Source organism: Macrosteles quadrilineatus, unplaced genomic scaffold, assembly GCF_028750875.1.
Source record: "Macrosteles quadrilineatus isolate MER2022 unplaced genomic scaffold, UCM_ALF_1.0 Scaffold_6__1_contigs__length_79288215, whole genome shotgun sequence".
NCBI classification, from domain to species: Eukaryota; Metazoa; Arthropoda; class Insecta; order Hemiptera; family Cicadellidae; genus Macrosteles; species Macrosteles quadrilineatus.
The window spans coordinates 12,735,787-12,756,014 of NW_026542599.1; the positions used below are offsets into that span (position 1 = coordinate 12,735,787).

Sequence of the window (20,228 nt, forward strand, 5' to 3'; positions counted from 1 at the left end):
TTGTTTAATTAATTCCAAGTATCACTGACACGTGCCTGAAGCATCCATATATTGCATTACTGAGTTTCTATTAGTAATATTAGCCAACGTCAAAGACGAAACATATGCAGACGATTAAGTTTGCAGAAGGCGGTTTAAAATTATAATTTTTAGAGTTTATCGTTTTATAAATTTTTTAAGTGTAAGTAAATCATACAATTTAGTGAGATTTGATTGCTTTGGTAAATTTTTAATTCATTGGATCAAGATTGTTTATTTTTAAGGCTAACGACCACATTTCATTGTTTAAATAATTTACAAAAGGTATTATGTTTATGAAATTAAATATCAAATTGAAAGCACTACATTACGATTATCAATCGAATGTAAGACTAAATAAAATTTAGGACCAAAAACTAATGCTGAATTTACAAAAAACCTTTAACTTTATCACCTTGACCTAAATAAATATGTTTGTATTACAAAGGTCTTCAAACGAACTCATTACTTTAAATTGTAATCTAAAGAATCATATGCAGTAAAATAATAATGAATTTCAGCAAGTATTGTAAAATCGTATGTGATATCGAGTATTTTAATTTGAATCCAATTAAGTAAAACATCTGTGTGTCAACACTTGGATCAGCTGACTGTTCAGGTGTAGTCATGAAACTGATACTGTTTGGTATTTTACTCTTTGTGGAATGTAAAGTAAGTAGAATTATTTGTTATTGCTCTTATCACATACTTTAGTGGACATACTCAAAGTCTTTTACAATTTGTTTCATTATATTCTTTCCAAATCAAAATTAAAAGTTTGATTACAGTCACATAGTTTTCATGTATGTTTGCACTATTAAATATATATATTCCTTTATAAATGTTTATATAAATATTAAGTTGTACATTATTTTCACATACAACACAAACAAAAGTTTAGACAATGATTAAATAGACAATGATGAAGATCGTTATTAAGATCTTCTTGGATTTAAGTAGTTCCCTTTTGTGGTCACCATACTGCTTGTACTTTCAAGGCAAAATCTAAACGTTTTCATTTGCTCACCTTCGATTACTCTGCCCAAAAACTAACTGTTTTGCTTATGTTACTTACTATATTATTTATTTGACGATTGTTAAAAATGTACATTTTAATGTATCGAGTCTCCAGATAGCTCCTACTAATATTTTCTAATTTTTAAAATTATGGATTATTCCAAATAAAGTCAACCTTGCGTTTATATAATGTACATTAACTAATTGTAATTTATAAGAGTTTTTTGAACTTTCAATACCACAGAACAACCTCTTACACAAGAATATAAGGAAATAATTTGGATATTAAATAAAGCTCACATAAAAAGACAGTAGTGAATTAAAAGAAAATATGCACAATTGCACAATTATGTGGAACGCAGAAGCCAACACAAGAATCTTATCATATGACCTATGTGCTTACCTGAAAATCAAAAGTTAGTAGGTTAATTTTTAATAAAAGTCAGTAGCTTTTTCTTAGTTTGAAACTGGACCCAGACGCCCTCGATCATTACGACCCCTGTTTGGAATCCAACAGTGGTTCTGGCTAATGAAACAGCTAGATACAGTCAATAAATTATAGAGCTGCACAAATATTCAAACTCCATTCTGCACCATGCGGTTAATCATTTGGTTGAAATAATCAGCATTTTGCTCCAAGCCTTGTATGAATACACTCATGATGATGATGCTAACAATAATGATACTGAAAATATCTCATATTTATTGCTGTAGGCGTTACCAACGAAAAGCGCCAGGTTCAAAGACAGTTACCTGGATGATATCTCGGTGGAGGATGTTGTGTCCGACTTGGCCAACCGGCAGAAAGTCGTCGTCAGGGACTGGAAATCTGACGTCGTCTCAGTGTACAATGTAGAGCACGACAGAGAGACTAAACTCCCTTATGTGACGGATCCCTTGACAGCTCTTCCTTATCTTCTATATCTGAAGGTAACCGAGTTGGGTATAGAACTATAGTAATATTATCTTAAACGGTTGTGCCAATACTTAGGTCAGCTAACTTCGGTTAACACTAAATTCTATTTGGGCTCCAGTTAAGGTAGATTTAGGCCACTATTAGCCGTAAGCAACTGGTGGCGCAACTAGTGGTGACACTGGTGTCCGACGTGTAGAGTGGCATGGTCTCAAAGGGTGGCTATTAGATAAGATTGGTGGCGCCACCGAAAAAGTGGGCCGTACAAAGTGTTTCTACACAAATGTGTCCAATTATTGTAGATTGTGTTCATGGTAGTGATTTTTGTGTTCAAATTTATACACTCTCAAATAATTTATAATTTTAAAATTCAATTAGATAATATATTTACAGATTGAAAACTGAAAAAAAAACTATTGTCAAACATAGCCTTTGTTTCCTCAAGGAAAATTTTAAATTCTATCCGAAATATTACTCTTCAAAAATTGTTTTTTTTTTACTTAGGATTTATAATTCAGTTCTAAGACACGATGACTCTACAGCTAGGCAGCAGAGTAGTAACAGTAATAAAGACCCCTAGTCACAGAGTTAACTAGTCACAGAGTATTCAGTAGTTAATAGGTTTGATCCTTAGACACGTCAGTAGATTTTTGTTCAAAAACAGCTCCAGATGCAGCTGAAAAGTGAATTTCATTAAACTATCAAATATTTAGAAACAGCTGGTTCTATTTAGTAACGATGGAGCCAACAATACACATATCGTAGTTTTACAGTAATCCTCCACTCCTATGTGTATAAATAATACCTCATTCGTGTTTATATTTTAATTGGTAAGGCAATAAATAGTAGTGTTAGTTCATGACACTATCCTAAACACACATACTAAATAAACTATCGAATTTGTTGTTGAGTTTTTTTATAAATCATGTCAAAATGTATTTTTTTACTATTATTGATTTGGAGACATTTTTTATTTTATCTTAAAAAATAAGTTTAATGTCAATAGCATATATATAACTATCTCACCCAGGTCCAGGAGTGGGAGCCTCAACTGTTTCGTATGATTAGAGGGAAAAACCATCAGTTTGTAGTGACGAACACTGGACAGGGAGGTTTGTACAGACCAGTTATTAATAGACTGGGGGAAGTGGATTTGAAAAAGATATCAGAGGAGGAAGCTGGATTCACTACAAGTGTGAGTGGTTTGTATTCTCTTCATTCAAATAAATATTTATCTACATACACATTTAAATAAATGACCTTTAAATTATTTAAGTAGTTACCAGATGTCATTGGGACCATCTTCACTAAATTTAACTGTTAAGAGCCCAATTATTTACAGCAATGGCCTGAATATTTTTTTCTCATTAGTTTAAGATAGAAGTTTCCAAAAATTGTCAATTGTTTATTCCCCAAAAAAAAAAGATTTACTCCAACTCAAAGGGCATTAGAGAAGAAATAAATTTAAGATCTCAATTTATTTTACAGTAATAATAATACAATAGATATGGCGTGCGTTAAAATGTGAACATATACATCACCAACCAAATAAGCAGTGTTTCCAATTAAGTATTAAGAAATCTTTTGTTTTCCTAAGCCCCTTCAAAATTGTCTAAGCCCTAGTCTTTTTCAATTAAGTAGTGAGAAATCTACAAGACGAAACCCCCATATGCTATTTTAAGGCTTAAGATTGTCTTTCGACAATAATATTCTAGGTACTTTATGTTTCGCAACAATTTTACTTATGTATTTCTTTGTGTTTACATATAAAACGATGCTCAATAAATCATGTGTGTATACAAGTATACGATACAAATGTTTAGCTAATAGAATATAACCTAACTTGTCAACACAATCGTTTCCCGCTTATATGTTTCAGAATAAGAACTTGTAATAGTAAAATGATTTTGATAAAAAACGTATATGATATTTTCACTTCACGTTATAATAATAGGAGTTTTGTTTTCTACTCTTGTATTCTAACGTTTTATGAGAAAATGTCATTGAAAACTTCTAAAATAAGAAATTAATTAAAGTCTTTTAATTTTATATTGATTTTTTGCGTTTATATTTCAGGAAGCATTGCAGATTTAAAATCACGATGATGATAAAACCTTCGAGTATGGGTAAATGAATAATTTGTTATGATGTACTACCAATGATAGTAAATTATTGATACGAATCTTCAAGTTTCATGGACGTTTTGGGTTATTTAAATTATTTAAATGATAATAATTGAGTATTGAAATTTGTTAAACATATTAAAAACTATTATTAGTTGACATATTAATTTGTATGAACTAATACAAAATCCCAATGCTTTTATCAAAAATTGTTTGGATATGTTAAACTATTTAATTGTTAATTCCAGCTATTCATACTACAGTTCCTTTAGGGTTCACCTGTACAAAATAAGTGTTATACAATAGTTATGTCCCAAAAAATATCCACAAATATTTTTAAAAAAATAATAAAAGCTGATCCCTACAACGAGAAAACGTAAAAAGGCTTTGCACTATTTTAAAAGAGTGTCTAAGTAAAAAGATGACTATTAAACGCTTTATAAATAAAATATTATTATTTTAAGTTTTAGAGAATTATGTGTCATGAGGAGGAATTTAACTTATGATAATCCTGAAAAGAATAGATCAATTGTTGTAGTTGAATTGAGTTCTTTACAACTATTCATACTACAGCTCCTTAAGGGGTCATATGAACAAGATAAATTAATATTATACAATAGTTATGTCATTTTTACAAGCGTGTGAAACGAGGGTAACTGAAGCAAATAAAATTTGAAGAAGTGTGTTAACTGTTTTGTTGAAGATGGATTAATCTGGTATACTTCTTACATAGCAAAACAATGCATAAGTATCGTATGAGTGATATTTGTTTTTATTATTTTTATAGATATTTTCTCATACTTATTAAAACTATTTATCCCTCGATTTATATTCGAATAAAGAGGTAAACTGAGAGATTTATTTAAAGGGAGATTGCTGAAAACAAAGCAACAAATCGTTTTGTGTGGAAATAGATAAATAAACATAGTAATGTGCAAATTATAAAGGTTTATTCATGAGATTATAAAATATTTAAAATGCCTAAACCTTAAGAAATAACGGTTAAATAAATCCAAAAACCCCAATTTAGGTTTATTATTTATTTGTAACGATTGTTTTGCACTAAACTAATCCAATGTTTGGATACAATTATTCAGGATAATCCTACATAACTGCTCAGTAGAACTGCAGCAGCTGAGACCTCCATCAGTCAGGGTATGATCTGGATCTTAGTTGTAACACCAGGGTATACTGTTCCTAAATATAAATCCCATTTTAAAATAACTTTTCTTAAATACAAACTTAAGAGGAGTAAGAGCTTTACTAGGGAATAAATATATATTGCATTATACAGTAAAGAACAAAAAGAAGAGAGAGAATAAGAGCTTTGATTACTATTTAACTCCAAAACCCGATGGATTATCGCAACTGGAATACATCTTTGTGCAAAGCACTCTGAGTTATTGCTAGCCAAGTTTTGGTTAAAGCTTAAATTCTAAACACCAGGGTATGACCTAGGCAACAAGAGTACAAGATTTTAACTACATGAAATGCTAACGTCCTTTCCCCTATGCACAGATCTGTTTGAATTGGAACTCCGTATAACCAATAACCTTAAGCTCCCTTAAAAGACTCACTCCCTTGTGGAGAGAAACTTTACATACATGTGACGGCTAGGACTGAACCAGTTAACACACTCACTCCTGTGGGGAGAGAGCGGTGGGGCACACGGGAGGGACTAAGGCTAACATATCTTGTAGTGTCAGCGTTCGCCGCTAGAACCGCTAAGTTGAAAAAAAAATTTTAGTTATAAAAATAACTTTTTAATTATACAATATTGTTTTAAAATTATAAAATAAATTTTTAATTTTTAATTTTTAAAATAAAACTGTCATAACATAACCTAACCAACCAGACTTGCTGGTAATATAAAAACTGTATAAGATAAAAATATAATTAATGATTACTTATAATTTTTAATTAATTATAAAATTAATTTTAAAATTTAGTATTATAAAATTAAACTGTCATAACGTAACCTAACCAACCAAACTTGCTGATTTGAAAAATTTGTTGACAAAAAGTTAGTGCTACCAGTGGGATTCGAACCCGGGACCTCCTGAACACCAAATCGTAACGCTACTAACTATGCTTCGAACGCCGCTGAAAACACATAGTTTCGTTAGGGTAATCGTGTTGCCTCAAGAGTAGACATTAGCCACTAGAGATATGACGTCACTACACCTTTAGCCTTAGTCCCTCCCGTGTGCCCATTCCGGGGAGCGGTACTTTACATATAGAGAAGTGTGACGGCTGGGACTGAACCTGTTAATCATTTTGATGTGCTTATTGTGAGTCTACTCTTAATAAATTTCAATACTAGACCACTGATCATTTTTTACATGTCATTTTAACAATATACATCCATGCATAATAGTGTTTATATAATAAATGTAACACAACAAGGGAATGAGGTATTGCTCTTTTCATTACCACACTACATGTTTTGGTCGTAAAGCTTTAGAATTAGTACGGTTTATTCGGCGTATAAAGTTCTTGGTAAGCTTATATCAAGAATAATGTAATCACGTAAGGATATAAATCGTTTTAATTAAGGCAAACTTATAACTTTATTAATCCTGCCCTGCATCGCCATAAGATATTATAAGCTTCACACACTTTGCATGGAGCAAATTTTTGAATTTTTATTTATTATTTTATATGATGACCAAGCCAATTGAAATAAAGATTATAATCTTTTGAGTTTTTAATAAATTGTATTTGTTTAAATTTTATGTTCAAACCAGTTAAAATATAGCTGATGACGGTTTTATTTTAAGTTTCAGATACATTTAAAATCTGTAAATGATTAATTATTTTAAAGTTATCTCATTTCTTTTTAATGCACTATTTCATGTAACGTATTTTATTTAACTTTGAATATATTAGAACTATGATAGTCTATATGTAATGTGAAAGGTAATTTACAATAACAAAAAAAAAATTAACTCATGGCTGTTTGTTATTCATTCATTAAATGACAATGATGTTCTGTAATGAAACATATTCCTAAAAAAAAAAAAACAACGGATGGTAAAGAACACCTACGAACATCAGCTGTTCTAACAATTCAAAATAAATCCTAATCTTTCTTAATCGGATCCACACCCCTAATAATCTGTAGACAGACAAAATGCATAGAGTAGTTGTTATAAATGTGCATTATATTGTTTGCAAAACCTTAGTTTAATTTACAATATGTACTTAAGTAACTGAACATTATCTTAAGGCTGCATATAGGATTAGGTGAAAATTGTTTAAGTGAGCACATTTGAGTTAAGATTCTCAAAGTTCACCAAAATTACCTGATCGAATATGACGAATATCAAAGCAAAAACCACTCTTGAGCCTAGAAAAACTTTTCTGTTTAGGGACAAGTTGTTTATTGCTAATATAGTTAAATATAGTTTAATTAATAAATAAAGTATTAAAGTCAGATACTTACATGATGTTTTGACAATCTAGTTTCAAAGCTCCAAACATTACTGTCAGATTCTACTGTAATGAAGTCCTTTGAACAATCAGCACCAAACATTATATACTGGGTTGTAGGAATTGTGTCATGACTTTCATAACTCATGCACCACATAAGTAATTTGTTTCTTTCTTACTTATTTGCTTTTTACATTGATTTTGACAGTATCTTTTATTATTTACTAAACAGCATAAAACAGCGTGCTTTTATTATGCACGTAATCCATGTACACTTGGAAATAGGTTGGAAACATTTAAATATATTACGACTACGATCAGCTGGTGAAGCGTTCCCCATTTCGTTCAATGACTTGATTTAACCTAACCTAAAAACATGTTATACAGTGTTTTGAAGACTAATTATGTATATGCTTTATAGTGGCTGTAGGAAAAATATAATGTGTAGCGGAAGTGCAAACCTTAGCTGCACTCGAGAAAATTGTCACACTCGCCTACGGTTCGTGAGTAACCATTTCTCTCGTGTGCAGCAAAGTGCCAATTTGCCCACTAGCTACACAAATACATATTTCCTACAGTTACTAAAAAGCATATAAATAATTAGACCTTCAAACACTATACAAGATGTTTTAGGTTAGGTTAAATTCAAGCATTGAACGAAATGGGAAACTGCACCAGCTGATCGTAGTCTTAGTATCTTTAAGTGTTGCCAACTTATTTTCAAGCGTAACGTATTACGTGGCTAATAAAAGTACACTGTTTTGTGTTGTTTGGTTAGAATACTGGGGTGCCGCAAAAAAATTTGTGTGGCAAAAAAAGAGTGCGGCAAAAATAAGTAAATTCAGCATAATTTGAGTGCTATAATCAGTTCAAGGAAGCCTTATAACATTTATTTGTGTCCGAAATTTTGTGTACTGGAGTCGTAAAACCTTGTTCTACATGTCAGATGGACCCTCCTTTCATTTTTAGATTTTTTGGCAATAACGGGGTTGATGATAATTAAGTTTAAGCTATAAACTCTATAATCGTCTATTTTAATAAATATATGCTAGTTTTTAGGGGAGGAATACTTGTGCTTAACTTAAAGTCAGGTTTTATGGAATTAACTAGTATGCTGGTTTTTATTAAAACCATATTTTTATAGTTAAACCTTTGAGTAAAAGCATATTTATATTTATAAATACCATTGAATTATCTTGAAAGTTTATTTATATACTGTTTTGATAGAATACAAGCTTCTATTCTAAAGATCCTTACCTTAGGTGTGCTTAGGTTCTTGCGGAATAATGCAGTAAAACAACATTGGAATGAAAACAAACATTTTATGGCACTTTAAGCAAATATTCTATGAATATTTTATCGGCCTGCTCCCACCTCGTATTTGCTGTTCTATTCAAATAAGCTCTTGTTCATTAAAATTTTAATTTTTGTACTTAATCCATACTTACAGTAATATTTTTTAAATTAAATCATATTTATACATGGGCATTTTCTATAAGTATAAAAGAGGATGTTTGTATATATATATATATATATATATATATATTTGTTTGGCAGTGATAAACTCAGACACCGCTGAACCGATTGCCACGAAACTTGGTACATACGTGTAGAATTTCATGGAATAGGTTTATTTACTATCAATTTCGTGATCCGTCCAAATCGGCTCCACCCCAGTGGCTCTGTAGTTTCCCATGTCAACCTTATGAGAAATGGAATTCATGAATCTTAACAGCTGTTTCAATTAAACAAGTTGGTTCTGTTCTATGATGTTCAATAGCATTAAAGTTACAAGGATTACCAACAGGGTGCAGCACTATTATTTCTTTTACATTTATGACAACAGCTAATTTGCAACCAAAAGGTGAGTGAGCATAGCGAACGAACTTCAACCTAAAGGTGATTGAGCGTAGCGAACGAGCTCCAACCTAAAGGTGAGTGAGCGTAGCGAACGAACTTCAACCTGGACGTGATTGAGCCATGCAAGTGAGCGCAGCGAACGAGCTCCAACCTAAAGGTGAGTGAGCGTAGCGAACGAGCTCCAACCTAAAGGTGAGTGAGCGTAGCGAACGAACTTCAACCAGGACGTGATTGAGCCATGCGAACGAGATCATCTTGAAAATACTGTCATTAATAACCATGAATGAAAATAACCATTAATAATTAAGCTAGCACAACCTAGCATTAATATAAGAGCAATAATAAAGAATCGGTTATCCTTTGTACTATATGTGTTTCATTAGTTGTCGTACGTATTTTAATTTAGTTATAAGCACTTCATATACAATAAGACAATTAAACGTTACGGTACTTAAATTATAAATAGTCAAAGGCAAGACAACGTCTGCCGGGTTCAGCTAGTCACATATAAAGATGAATTGATTAGTTGTTAACTTCGCCAGGGATAAACACAATACAAACGAATTGCAAAGACGAAAAAACGTATGAAACACTAAAAACTGGTCCGTTCAGAATGATTGACCGCACATGTAGTAAGGGACAACATTTTTAAAATGTTTAAGTGTTTAGTATATTTTTTCGTCTTTGTAATTCGTTCCCATTGTGTTTATCCCTGACGAAGCTAACAACGGATCAACTTCACATGAAGCACCTGAAGCTGACGATGGTGTTTTAACACCGAAACATGTACTACTAATTTTACATTTGTTGAGCTGTGACAGTATTAAAGTAATTTATTCTTACATTATGTACTACAACTCAGGGCTACAAAACATGGATTTCAAAAATATTAACTCTATCCAAAACGAAAACGATTTATTATTTTTTTTCCTTATTTTGATAATGATTTATAAGCAAAGTAACCTTCAATTTGCTATAATAGATGATTAAAAATGAATATTAACATTATTTTACTTTAATTGACCCTACCACTTATCCTGAATAGTGTTCTTTTCTTTTTCAGTGTAAAGCTTTACATTGTATAACTTTTTTCTTGGAAGGAAGAAATTAAATAACTTAATGGATCTTCCCGCAAGTAAGTGAGAGACTAACTTATAACCTAATCATTGATGGTAAACTGCGAATAAGCTTAAGTAACTAACTTCAGGAAACTCTAAATTGGTAAACAAAGTTTTAAGCGTTGATACTTAATCGACCCATCACAGAGAGTATAAATAAATATCCGTTTTTAATAAGACTTTCTTAACCCTACATTTAAATCTTTTAGGTGACTGCAAGGACAGATTAAAAACAAAAATTAGCGTACTATAAAATTACAAATATACGAAGACAGAGAAAAATGTATTATCTGTTTGTGAATTGTTTAAAACAAACATCTTTGGAAAACCGTCCTAAACAGAACAATAAAGAGATGTTTGCAAACGATGTTATCTTGGAAATCATTTAAACTTTTCTAATAACTCTGAACGTCTAAGTTGTACATTTCTCCCGTTTATACTTCCCAAAATATCCAGCCTTAGCTGTAACTTACTTAGATTGTTATAAAACATTTTATAAATCAACTGTCTGTAAGGGAATTTTTCATACTGTATAGAGAATCAGCTGTTATAAAACTGACCTTTATTATCTATGTGTTTACAATAAAGCTAGCTATCACTTATGTAAGTGACTTATGTATGAGACGATTAGATTAAGTAGGTCATGAAATATTTTGGTGAGTGTGAATAAAATGTTAAGTTGTTAGATACTAACTATCAATATGATGTAATTTCCTAAGTGTACCTTATGAAGCGCCACAGCAATATTTAAGTAAATTTTGCTTGTGGTTTGGTTATATTTCGATTTATTATTATTCAGTCTAAGTTGTATTATAATAATTTATTACAGTAGGACAAAACTCACAAGAATAACCAACTTGTACGTAAGACGTAATTTAGCTGCAATCAGTAAAATAAAGAAACAAAATCCCATACAGGTTTAATTTGGTTAGGAAATAAATCATTTATCCATGCCATTTTTATACGGGATTGTAACACTGAATAATTTTATTTTGAAAAAATTCCATAGTTATCTAAATCAACGCTATACAAACTTTCTTAACCATGTAATTGCATGAAAATAATTACACAAGTTCCTACATTAAAAATTTAAAAACTGCTAATGAAAAATAATTAAATATCTCACCATACCTGATATAATTTATGTATATCAATGTAACCAATCTAACCGCATAACCCTATGGACCTGACCATAGTTTGGTTATTTGGTTATTAAATATACATTATGTAACCGTTATTCCTAGATTGTTGTCGTTTCATGCTACAAACCGGTGAACGTTTATTAATTTTTCCGAAGAGATTATATGCTTTTGTGTTTTCAATAGTTTAGTTTTTATAAAGAACAAATATAATTATGTCCTTTGATACGAATGCGTGAACTTAAACATATTTACCCACGTTAGTAATTATTGTGTTCATAGTTCACATTTTTGACAGTTTCGTTATTTTGAACACAATGATTAGCCATACTCGTAAAATAACTTATAACCAAAACCAGTCATTGTAAAACATATGTTTACTTCACAATTACACATTATACTTCTCACAAATTCATTTTAAGCATACTTATTAACTGCAAAGCTCCAAATACTTTGCGAAAACAACATTTCTATGGCAACAAATATGGTTGTACTCAAATGTCAAAATTAAAACAAAAGTTAATATTGAATATGTTATGATTCTTCTTACATCTTTCTTTCTCGGTATTTTAGTCGGTGTGTTAGTGGAGAGGCGATATCTAGGCATTACATCGTGGGGTACTGAAGAAGAGCTTTTTAGTTGTTCTTCTTTTAGTTCCTTCTCCATCGACAGACGGTCTCGCAGACGTGAAAGAGATTCTTCATCTTGGAGGATAAGGGCGACTTCTGCTCCTTCACGTAGTTCAACCATATTTAGCACAATCTCTCCATCTATGACTGCTGAAAGTGCTCCTGAAACTGTTGATGGTATTCTCAGAACTCCAAGGAGACTGAGACGGAGGGATAGGCATATGGAGTTTGACAGTCCTAGCAGTAGAGTGACTTGGGTGGATGGTAGCACAAGTACTTTAAGGTGAGTGAAACTTTGTCTTAAAATAATTCACACATTAGACTTTAAAATACAGTGGTATTATATTTACGGCTAACATTAGTAGACGGCATGTTATCAGTATTATCAAAGTGCCTATTTGATTATAAAAACAACAAATAGGAACATTTTACAAGGTAAAATACTTATTTGTGGTATGTACAAGAAAACAAAAATCACAAGCTTAAATTTAAATATACTCCTCTATCCATAATAATTATTTTAAAATTTTACAAATAAAAAACAATTAAATTAATGTAAAGCTTTAGTTTTAATAATTGTGATGGGTTACAATTTTATTTGAGGAAGGTAATTCAGTATGACAGTTTGAAACGAGACCCAGCTTTTTTCGGCTTTTTAAGTACGTGATTTCGATTTTAAAATGGCCAAAATAAGTCAGCACACACTGGCTACAAAAATAATTTTATCAACCTTTATCAACCTCCCATTGATCATAAGGATACAATGCGAAAGTTAAAGACCATACGAGATGTAGGTGAAGGGTATACGGTAACAATCCATTATGAGGTCATAACTTACTAGTTTAGGGCGAGGCAATAAAAGCGCCCCAGTACAATAGTTATTTGTGCAACTAGTGAGAAAAGTGAGCAATTGACTCACTCGAGAGAAATCCTTACTCACGAGCCGTAGGCGAGTGAGGAATGGTTTCTCGAGTGAGGCAATTGTACTTTGAACTCGAGTTGCACATTATACTTTTCCTACAGTTACCATAAAACAAATAAATTGGTGAAGAAACATAACCTATTTTTACACAGAAGTGAACTTTTAATATAACATTTAACGTGAAGTGACAAATACAACAGTACAACAGCTGACCAGCTGATTTACAGCCAGTGCTGCCAACGTATTTCGCGCGCATACGACGTTGCCTCCATGTTACGCGCTCACTATTTCGTGCCTTCGCGTTGCAAATCTGGAGTGAGACAAAGTAATTAGAGTGAGACAATGTTAACATTGTCTCACTGATGAGCGAATTGGCCACTTTGCTTTTTCAAATCAGTGAGAGAACATGTACATTGTTAGGTAACTGTAGGAAAATGTAATACTATTACCTATACATATAAATAGCATATGGAAATACAGATTATCGTATGATATTTTAATTAAAGAGTGGGAGAGACTTTTAACTTATAAAATCATATTTGACATTTCCTTTTTGACATACCATTAGTCGCTTGAAAATTCAATCGAAAATCTGTCTCGGCACTTAAAAAAAAAAAAAAATCACTGTAAATTACTAGGCAATGATCAACCTTAGTGCAATCATGTTTATGAAACATCTTGTGATTAATTTTATGCTTGAAGCTGGTTTTATAAATAGTTTTCAAATATGTACTAACTGTATGTTAACAATGAATTGTGGTCCAAACAATCTCCAAGTATTTGCTAGAGAATAACTTTTTTTAGTTTTCACAGCTAAAACACGCAGTTTAATGACTTCATAGCACCTTGTTTACTAAAACTACATAGATTAATTGACATTATAAGCACAGCTGTTTATACATTGTTGTATTACTTATTATTAGACAGTGAAAAATAATTGGAACTTTGCCATTGCCTCACCCTGCACATCACATTTGTTTTATAATTCAAAACAATGAAATAAAAATCAAAAATAAATTATGTCAACAGTGGACCAGTGGTAAGGCAATACGGAAGTCTTAGACGAATGCGTCCTCACACTCCCTTACCGAGGAAATATTCAACATCATCCGTCCCTGCTACAACCAGCCAGTCTGCCTCAACCAGACCAGTTAGAAGTCAACCATCAAACTTGGTTGTTCAGACTCCGATACAAATAACAAACGTAGCTTCCTCCAATCCCCCTCCAGTGATTGAAACTCCCAGACGTTTCGGAATCAAATGGTGGACAGGGAAAAGGCGACGCCCAACAACCAGGGCTCACTTGATGTTCCATTGAGATAAATAAATTTGTACGTATTGTGTATAAGACTTGATTTAAAATAATTGACATAAATCTTACCACTATCTTTAGTCCAAAGTTTTCATTGCCAGTGCTGACTAGATCTGTTGCAAGCGCGTCATTCCCAAATCGTGCAAGAAGTCAATGATCAAAACTTGAAGCGAAAATAGTTTATGGGGATTTAGGACAACAGATGAAAGTAGGCTATAATCGTCTGAAGAGAAGTTCAATGGCTATATGAATTGAAAGTAACTGTGTTTCATCAACACATTGATACGTTTATGTGTGTGACAGAGTAACAGCTTGTCGAAAATTCGTTTTCTAGGGATTACGGACATATATTTCTAGGTGATATTGTAATGAAAAATTAATCAGAAAAATAGTGAATGGCATGGTCCACAGGTTTGCTGCCGCAGGGATATTAAGGGTTACTAAAGAATGTATTAGCGAATAACCTTTTAAGCGATGCATTTGCACCTGTTTCAAGATTACCATCTTAATATTTCCCTTAGTCAGAAAAGTTATTTCTTTTACGTACAGAGAGTAATGAAGTAGTAGCTAACTCTGATTATCTATTTTCATACCGAATGTTCACTACACATAAAGTTCCACTGACATAATGTAGTCAAGTCATGTCAGCTTTTAGCAAATTTCCCATATGGGGAATAAGCTTTTATCTTAAATCTCATGGTAAGACCTGGACCCAGGACCGATTTACTTTTTGATGTGTCCGTTAGCACAATAAGGAAAAACAATAGACTGACACCCTCTCCAACAAAAATTAATTTAATGATGAAATTAGGTGTAAACGTGTAAAACTACGATTTATTCGAATGAGTTCACGAACTAGCATGATCAGACTATGGGAACGGAGGTTTATGGGGGTTTTATGGGGCGAAAATGAGTTTGTCCTATTTTTCGACCCTTAAAACATATAGTTTTGCTATTTCCTTCCAAGCAGTTTTGTAGAGGTTGAAACAACAAATCATTTTGTTTATTAAAGCGTTGTCATGCCCTTAACGGATTGAATTGAAAAAGCTGTATTTTTAAACTTATTTTGTTATTCTTATAGATTTCAAGTAAACCGATGTAATTTGTTGTTTATGATCTTATTTTGATCAAGTTTGAAAATTCTTTATTTCATGCTATACTATTAACATTCAACTATAATACACTTTTTTTCTTTCATGTAGCAGTAATCCTAAGTACTCGTTAAACTGATGTTTATATAAATCAGAAATAAATAATTCATTTTAAGGAGATATATCAGTGAAAATCAAATAAAGCAAATGGAAAACCGCATGGTGTGCAGGTTTGCTGTAGCGTGGGTATTATTTTATTGCTATTAGGTTATTTATATTTCATAGTCAAATAAAAAAATATACAAACAATTGTATAACTACAGCAGGTATTTTATAAATAATTTATGTTTGAATTCGTTAGAATATAATTTATTTTGTAAACGTAGGTAAACTGTTATAGATCGGGTTCATGACCAAGCAAATATCCAATAATGGTCTACCTGTGATGTTCTCCTAATAAATTCAGTTCAGATCCTTTGACGTTGCTGATTGGTAGCCTCGGCTCACAAAGCTGACCTATTGGATGGTAGATTTGATTATAGATTAATTTATAACAATTATATGGTACAGTTAATTGTAGGAACACCATTAAAATGAAAGGGAGTTCTTGAAGTACGATTATTTTTCAATGATTTTGAATTAAGTGTATTGTGTATTGGAAATAATTTATATTTATAATTTATACTCTTCATTATCCTAAGCCAATATAATTAAGCCATTTGATATAGTTTTCCGTCTTAAAACTTGTTTAGTCAGTTGTATATTCTTATTGACAAAATATTACTATTCATTCGTATGAAATTAGCAACAACCTAAAGCGTTGCCTTTGTTGTTAATTAGTATTTAATTAATTTAGTGGTAATTATATTCAAACGAGTCAGCAAAGCTGAGATATAATTATTCATACTAATCCTACTTAACTGCTCAGTAGAAGTAACCTCCATCAGTCAGGGTATTACCTGAACCTCGTTTTAACACTGGGTATTACTGTTTTGAATAAAACTCCTGCTTTATATCTATCTTTTATTTTACTAATATTTTTACATGCAACTTTGTGAACAATAAGGTTTTGTTTTAAGATTTACCCTACATGTTATACCAAAATGTTCGTCAAGGTGTGTAGATTTTCAAACTGGGGCTCTGCCCTAGGTTCCCATATTATGCTTATGAAGAACATATTTGTTTACATTAAATCTGCTGGGAAATTTAATTGTTACTAATTAGTTGCAATTTAACAAGTTTAGCATATTGTTAACTTTATCTGACTTGGTTGATATGAAATATTTCCTATTTGAATTTGGGTCGGCGTAAATATTACAATGAAAAAGGCGTGAAAGCCTGGACATTTTGATATACTAAACAGAACACTGAATTATCATTGTACTGCATTTCTAGAGCAATTATTGAAAGAGCCGATTTGCAAACTACGGAAACATAGGAAAGCCATAGAAAAACCAACAAATATTAGAGAAATAGAAACAACAAAAGTTTTTTTTACTTTTTTTCTAATTGTTATTATGGACAAACTAATGCGGCAATGAGTGGGAAACATTTGTAGAAAACAATAAAAACCAGATCAGCTTTTGAAAAATTTTAAGATATTTACAAGAAATGTTAATTATATTGAACTGTTTGTAAATAGTGAGTATTTCCATAATCTTTAAGTCGACTATTTTGAAGTCAACAGATATGATGACTGTTATTAGTTACATTTTAAAATAACGTGTAATACTTCGCAATTGCTCGAATTTGAGCAACAGGTACACTAGTAATTAAGAGGCTACCCAATGAATTTCAATTTCAAAAAGTAAAACACAGACATTTCGTTTGTTATGAATAGGATAATTTGAATATTTTTATTAAAAAAAGAAACATTCTGCCATAGTTTTGTAACTTACGTTAAGATTAACTTCTTTATTAACCACATCAGAGGAGGTATGCCATTACAACAAAGTCATCAATATTTAACATAATTCTTTCGTTAAAACACGATTAATATCTATAGAAGTTTGCATTATAACACCCTGTAGACACTACCGGAGATAACCTATCACATCTGTTACTGTCCAGAGAAGGGAAATATTAATGTCCTGGCAATATCCGAAGAGACCTTATAATAGGAAGGGACCAAACCACTGACATTTCCAATGTCTTACAACACAAATGTTTGTGACGTTTAGGTGTTGAGATTTTATAGACAAAATAAAATACTTATAAGTCATATCCAGATCTATATACTACCAGAACTACCGTTGAAAAAATATATAAAAATGAAATAAAAAATTAACTTTTTGCAAATATTTTTTCAAAAAGTAAAATTTTTAATAAAACTTAGGTAATGGCAGTTTTGATATCTATAAGGTTAATCTGTTATGTAATCAGTAAATAGGATTCAATGATAATACAGTTAATTATGTGCCCTGATTACGTAAGCCAATCATAAATGGTCCGGTTAGCATCAAACCTATTGCTGATGGTTATTTTCTATGTAATAAATCCCACATTTGGTGGTAATCCAGGTCAGTAATGTAATAACTTGTAAACTGAACAGTAAATTGTAAAAGAATATTGCCCTGCCATTCAATTAGTTGGGATATAAGATGTTTACTTATATAACAAAAAGTAACTAACAATACTCTGAGAATAAATGTTTGGCAATGCTTTAGTAGTGGTAATACAATAATATATAGCAGTTTACGATCCCAACATTATTTTGTTGTCAAACTGTGTCGATTAATAATATTTAAAGAGTCAAAGATTAATCTGTCACCATATAAATATTTTAAAATCCATTAATTAAGCCATCGTAATAGATATTAAATTGATCAGTTCAACCAAGATAGTTTTATATAATTTTATATTTATGTTATTCATTATTGTGTGAATATTACATATGTAGTGGCAAGGACAATATCCTTGTTTTTTGTAACAATAATATATAATATATAATAATAGTATATATATATATGTATAATATATAATATATTGTTTTCTTATAATGTATTAAACACTAAAATCTAAAAGAAAATCTGAGTTAGCTTCCAAGGGAAGAATCTAAAATAAATATTTTATCAGACCTATAAAGGTTCATGTTTATTAAATAGTTCAGAATTTACAGTAGAATCTGAATGCATTTTCATGACTAAAAATGTTGTTTGTCTCTAAATGTTTACGTATATATGTTTTGTTTGCCAGTTAAAGTATTGAAAGAACGGCTATTTAATATTACCCAAAAGGTTCACGAAAAAATTCCACCATATCATAAGATATATCTTAAGAACCGATCGTCATATTATATTGGGAGAGGTATTCTATTGGTTATCATATAAATATAAACATAATTATAATCCAAATGCAAAATATTCCACATTTGATTAATGAATATGAACATTTAACATTCAATGTCTACGTTTTTAAAACTTATATTATTAGTTTTAAAACTCTCCCTATTCTAGTAAACTCCTATAATATTGCTTTATGTAAAAACTCATCAACAAGATTGATGATTTTTAAGGTTTAATTGTAATGACATCTGAAAAAAGTGAAATTCTAAGTTTACTTAACCTTATTTTTTGGAGAAAGATTATATTAAACTTGCATAATTTTCTCATATTTGGATTGCTTATATTAGTATTATAAAGTTAAAACGAAGTTTTAGTTCCTTTTCACCGTGAATGAGGTACATAAGTTTTTAACGATATATTTATTTAAATCCTTAATTATACGTGTAATATAAATTTTTCATTAGTTTAATAATACTAGTTTATTGTGAACTCAAGGTACGAACAAAAAGAAAAATTACCTTACAGTTTATGGCTTTTAACATAGATTAGATACGATGATTTAAAATTATCAATGTTACACACTTTTGTAACTAAGTTTGTTCTTTTAGTATATACAAACTTCTAAAAATTAATTAAACATTGCCATGTTAAATAATTTTAAAATCGGTAATTTTTGCTTCGTATTGGGAATAAACGTTAGAGGAACAAGTATTTTCTATAACATTCGTCTAAATTCGTAGGTCCACAAAAAATTACAAAACAACGAATAAAAAGGTATGTAAGGAGTAATTGCATCTGGATTCATGATTTCAAAGACTATATCGTTTAATTTAGTTAGTTAATTCTATCGTGAGGATCATTTAGTTCAAGTATAAAGCTGACATGAAACAATTTCAGTGGTAAACAAAAACCTCACTTGCAGTTAAAATAGATTAAAATGATTACTGTTGCAAAACAATTAATTATGTTTTTTTTTGTTTTTTACACCCTACAAATACATTATAATAAACATTATGATATAGAATTTATGACACGGCTAAACATAAATGACCCATATTTTTCAACTCTAGGGAGTTTTTGTTTTCATTGGTTTGGTTAAATGCAGTTGCAATATTGCTCTTGGATATTGCAAAACGTTAATTTTCCCTCTTCTGAACGACACTTCTCCGGTTCTGCCTTTAGGGTATCGTATTGTGCGAGATTGCATTAAAAAAAAATCTTGTTATAGGTGTAATCTAATGTATATTATGTAAAAGCAATATAGTTAGTTTTTCTTGTAAACTACCCTGTCTAACGTTATCATTTAATATTTTTTACTGGTATTGAATAAAAACTGACTTAACAATTAAATTGAGTAAAAAAATAAAAA

General features: G+C 30.9%; 2 protein-coding genes across 2 annotated transcripts; both read left to right on the top strand.

Annotated features, from left to right (window-relative positions):
* The first annotated feature begins 616 nt into the window (after positions 1 to 616).
* On the top strand, positions 617 to 4,207 carry LOC128997349 (uncharacterized). Its single transcript, XM_054422986.1, has 4 exons — positions 617 to 690; positions 1,750 to 1,965; positions 2,979 to 3,143; positions 4,025 to 4,207. Exons 1-4 carry the CDS (start codon positions 646 to 648, stop codon positions 4,040 to 4,042), a joined length of 444 nt encoding a protein of 147 aa, XP_054278961.1. The 5' UTR covers positions 617 to 645; the 3' UTR covers positions 4,043 to 4,207.
* A 7,921-nt stretch (positions 4,208 to 12,128) lies between these two features.
* On the top strand, positions 12,129 to 14,490 carry LOC128996606 (uncharacterized). Its single transcript, XM_054422004.1, has 2 exons — positions 12,129 to 12,533; positions 14,202 to 14,490. Exons 1-2 carry the CDS (start codon positions 12,157 to 12,159, stop codon positions 14,488 to 14,490), a joined length of 666 nt encoding a protein of 221 aa, XP_054277979.1. The 5' UTR covers positions 12,129 to 12,156.
* The last annotated feature ends 5,738 nt before the right edge of the window (positions 14,491 to 20,228 follow it).

Coding starts and splice junctions, on each gene's coding strand:
- LOC128997349 (XM_054422986.1), top strand. CDS start 646: ATGAAACTGATACTGTTTGGTATTTTACTCTTTGTGGAATGTAAA. Junction 691..1,749: donor TACTCTTTGTGGAATGTAAA/GTAAGTAGAATT, acceptor TTATTGCTGTAG/GCGTTACCAACGAAAAGCGC. Junction 1,966..2,978: donor CTTATCTTCTATATCTGAAG/GTAACCGAGTTG, acceptor TATCTCACCCAG/GTCCAGGAGTGGGAGCCTCA.
- LOC128996606 (XM_054422004.1), top strand. CDS start 12,157: ATGATTCTTCTTACATCTTTCTTTCTCGGTATTTTAGTCGGTGTGTTA. Junction 12,534..14,201: donor GGTAGCACAAGTACTTTAAG/GTGAGTGAAACT, acceptor TTATGTCAACAG/TGGACCAGTGGTAAGGCAAT.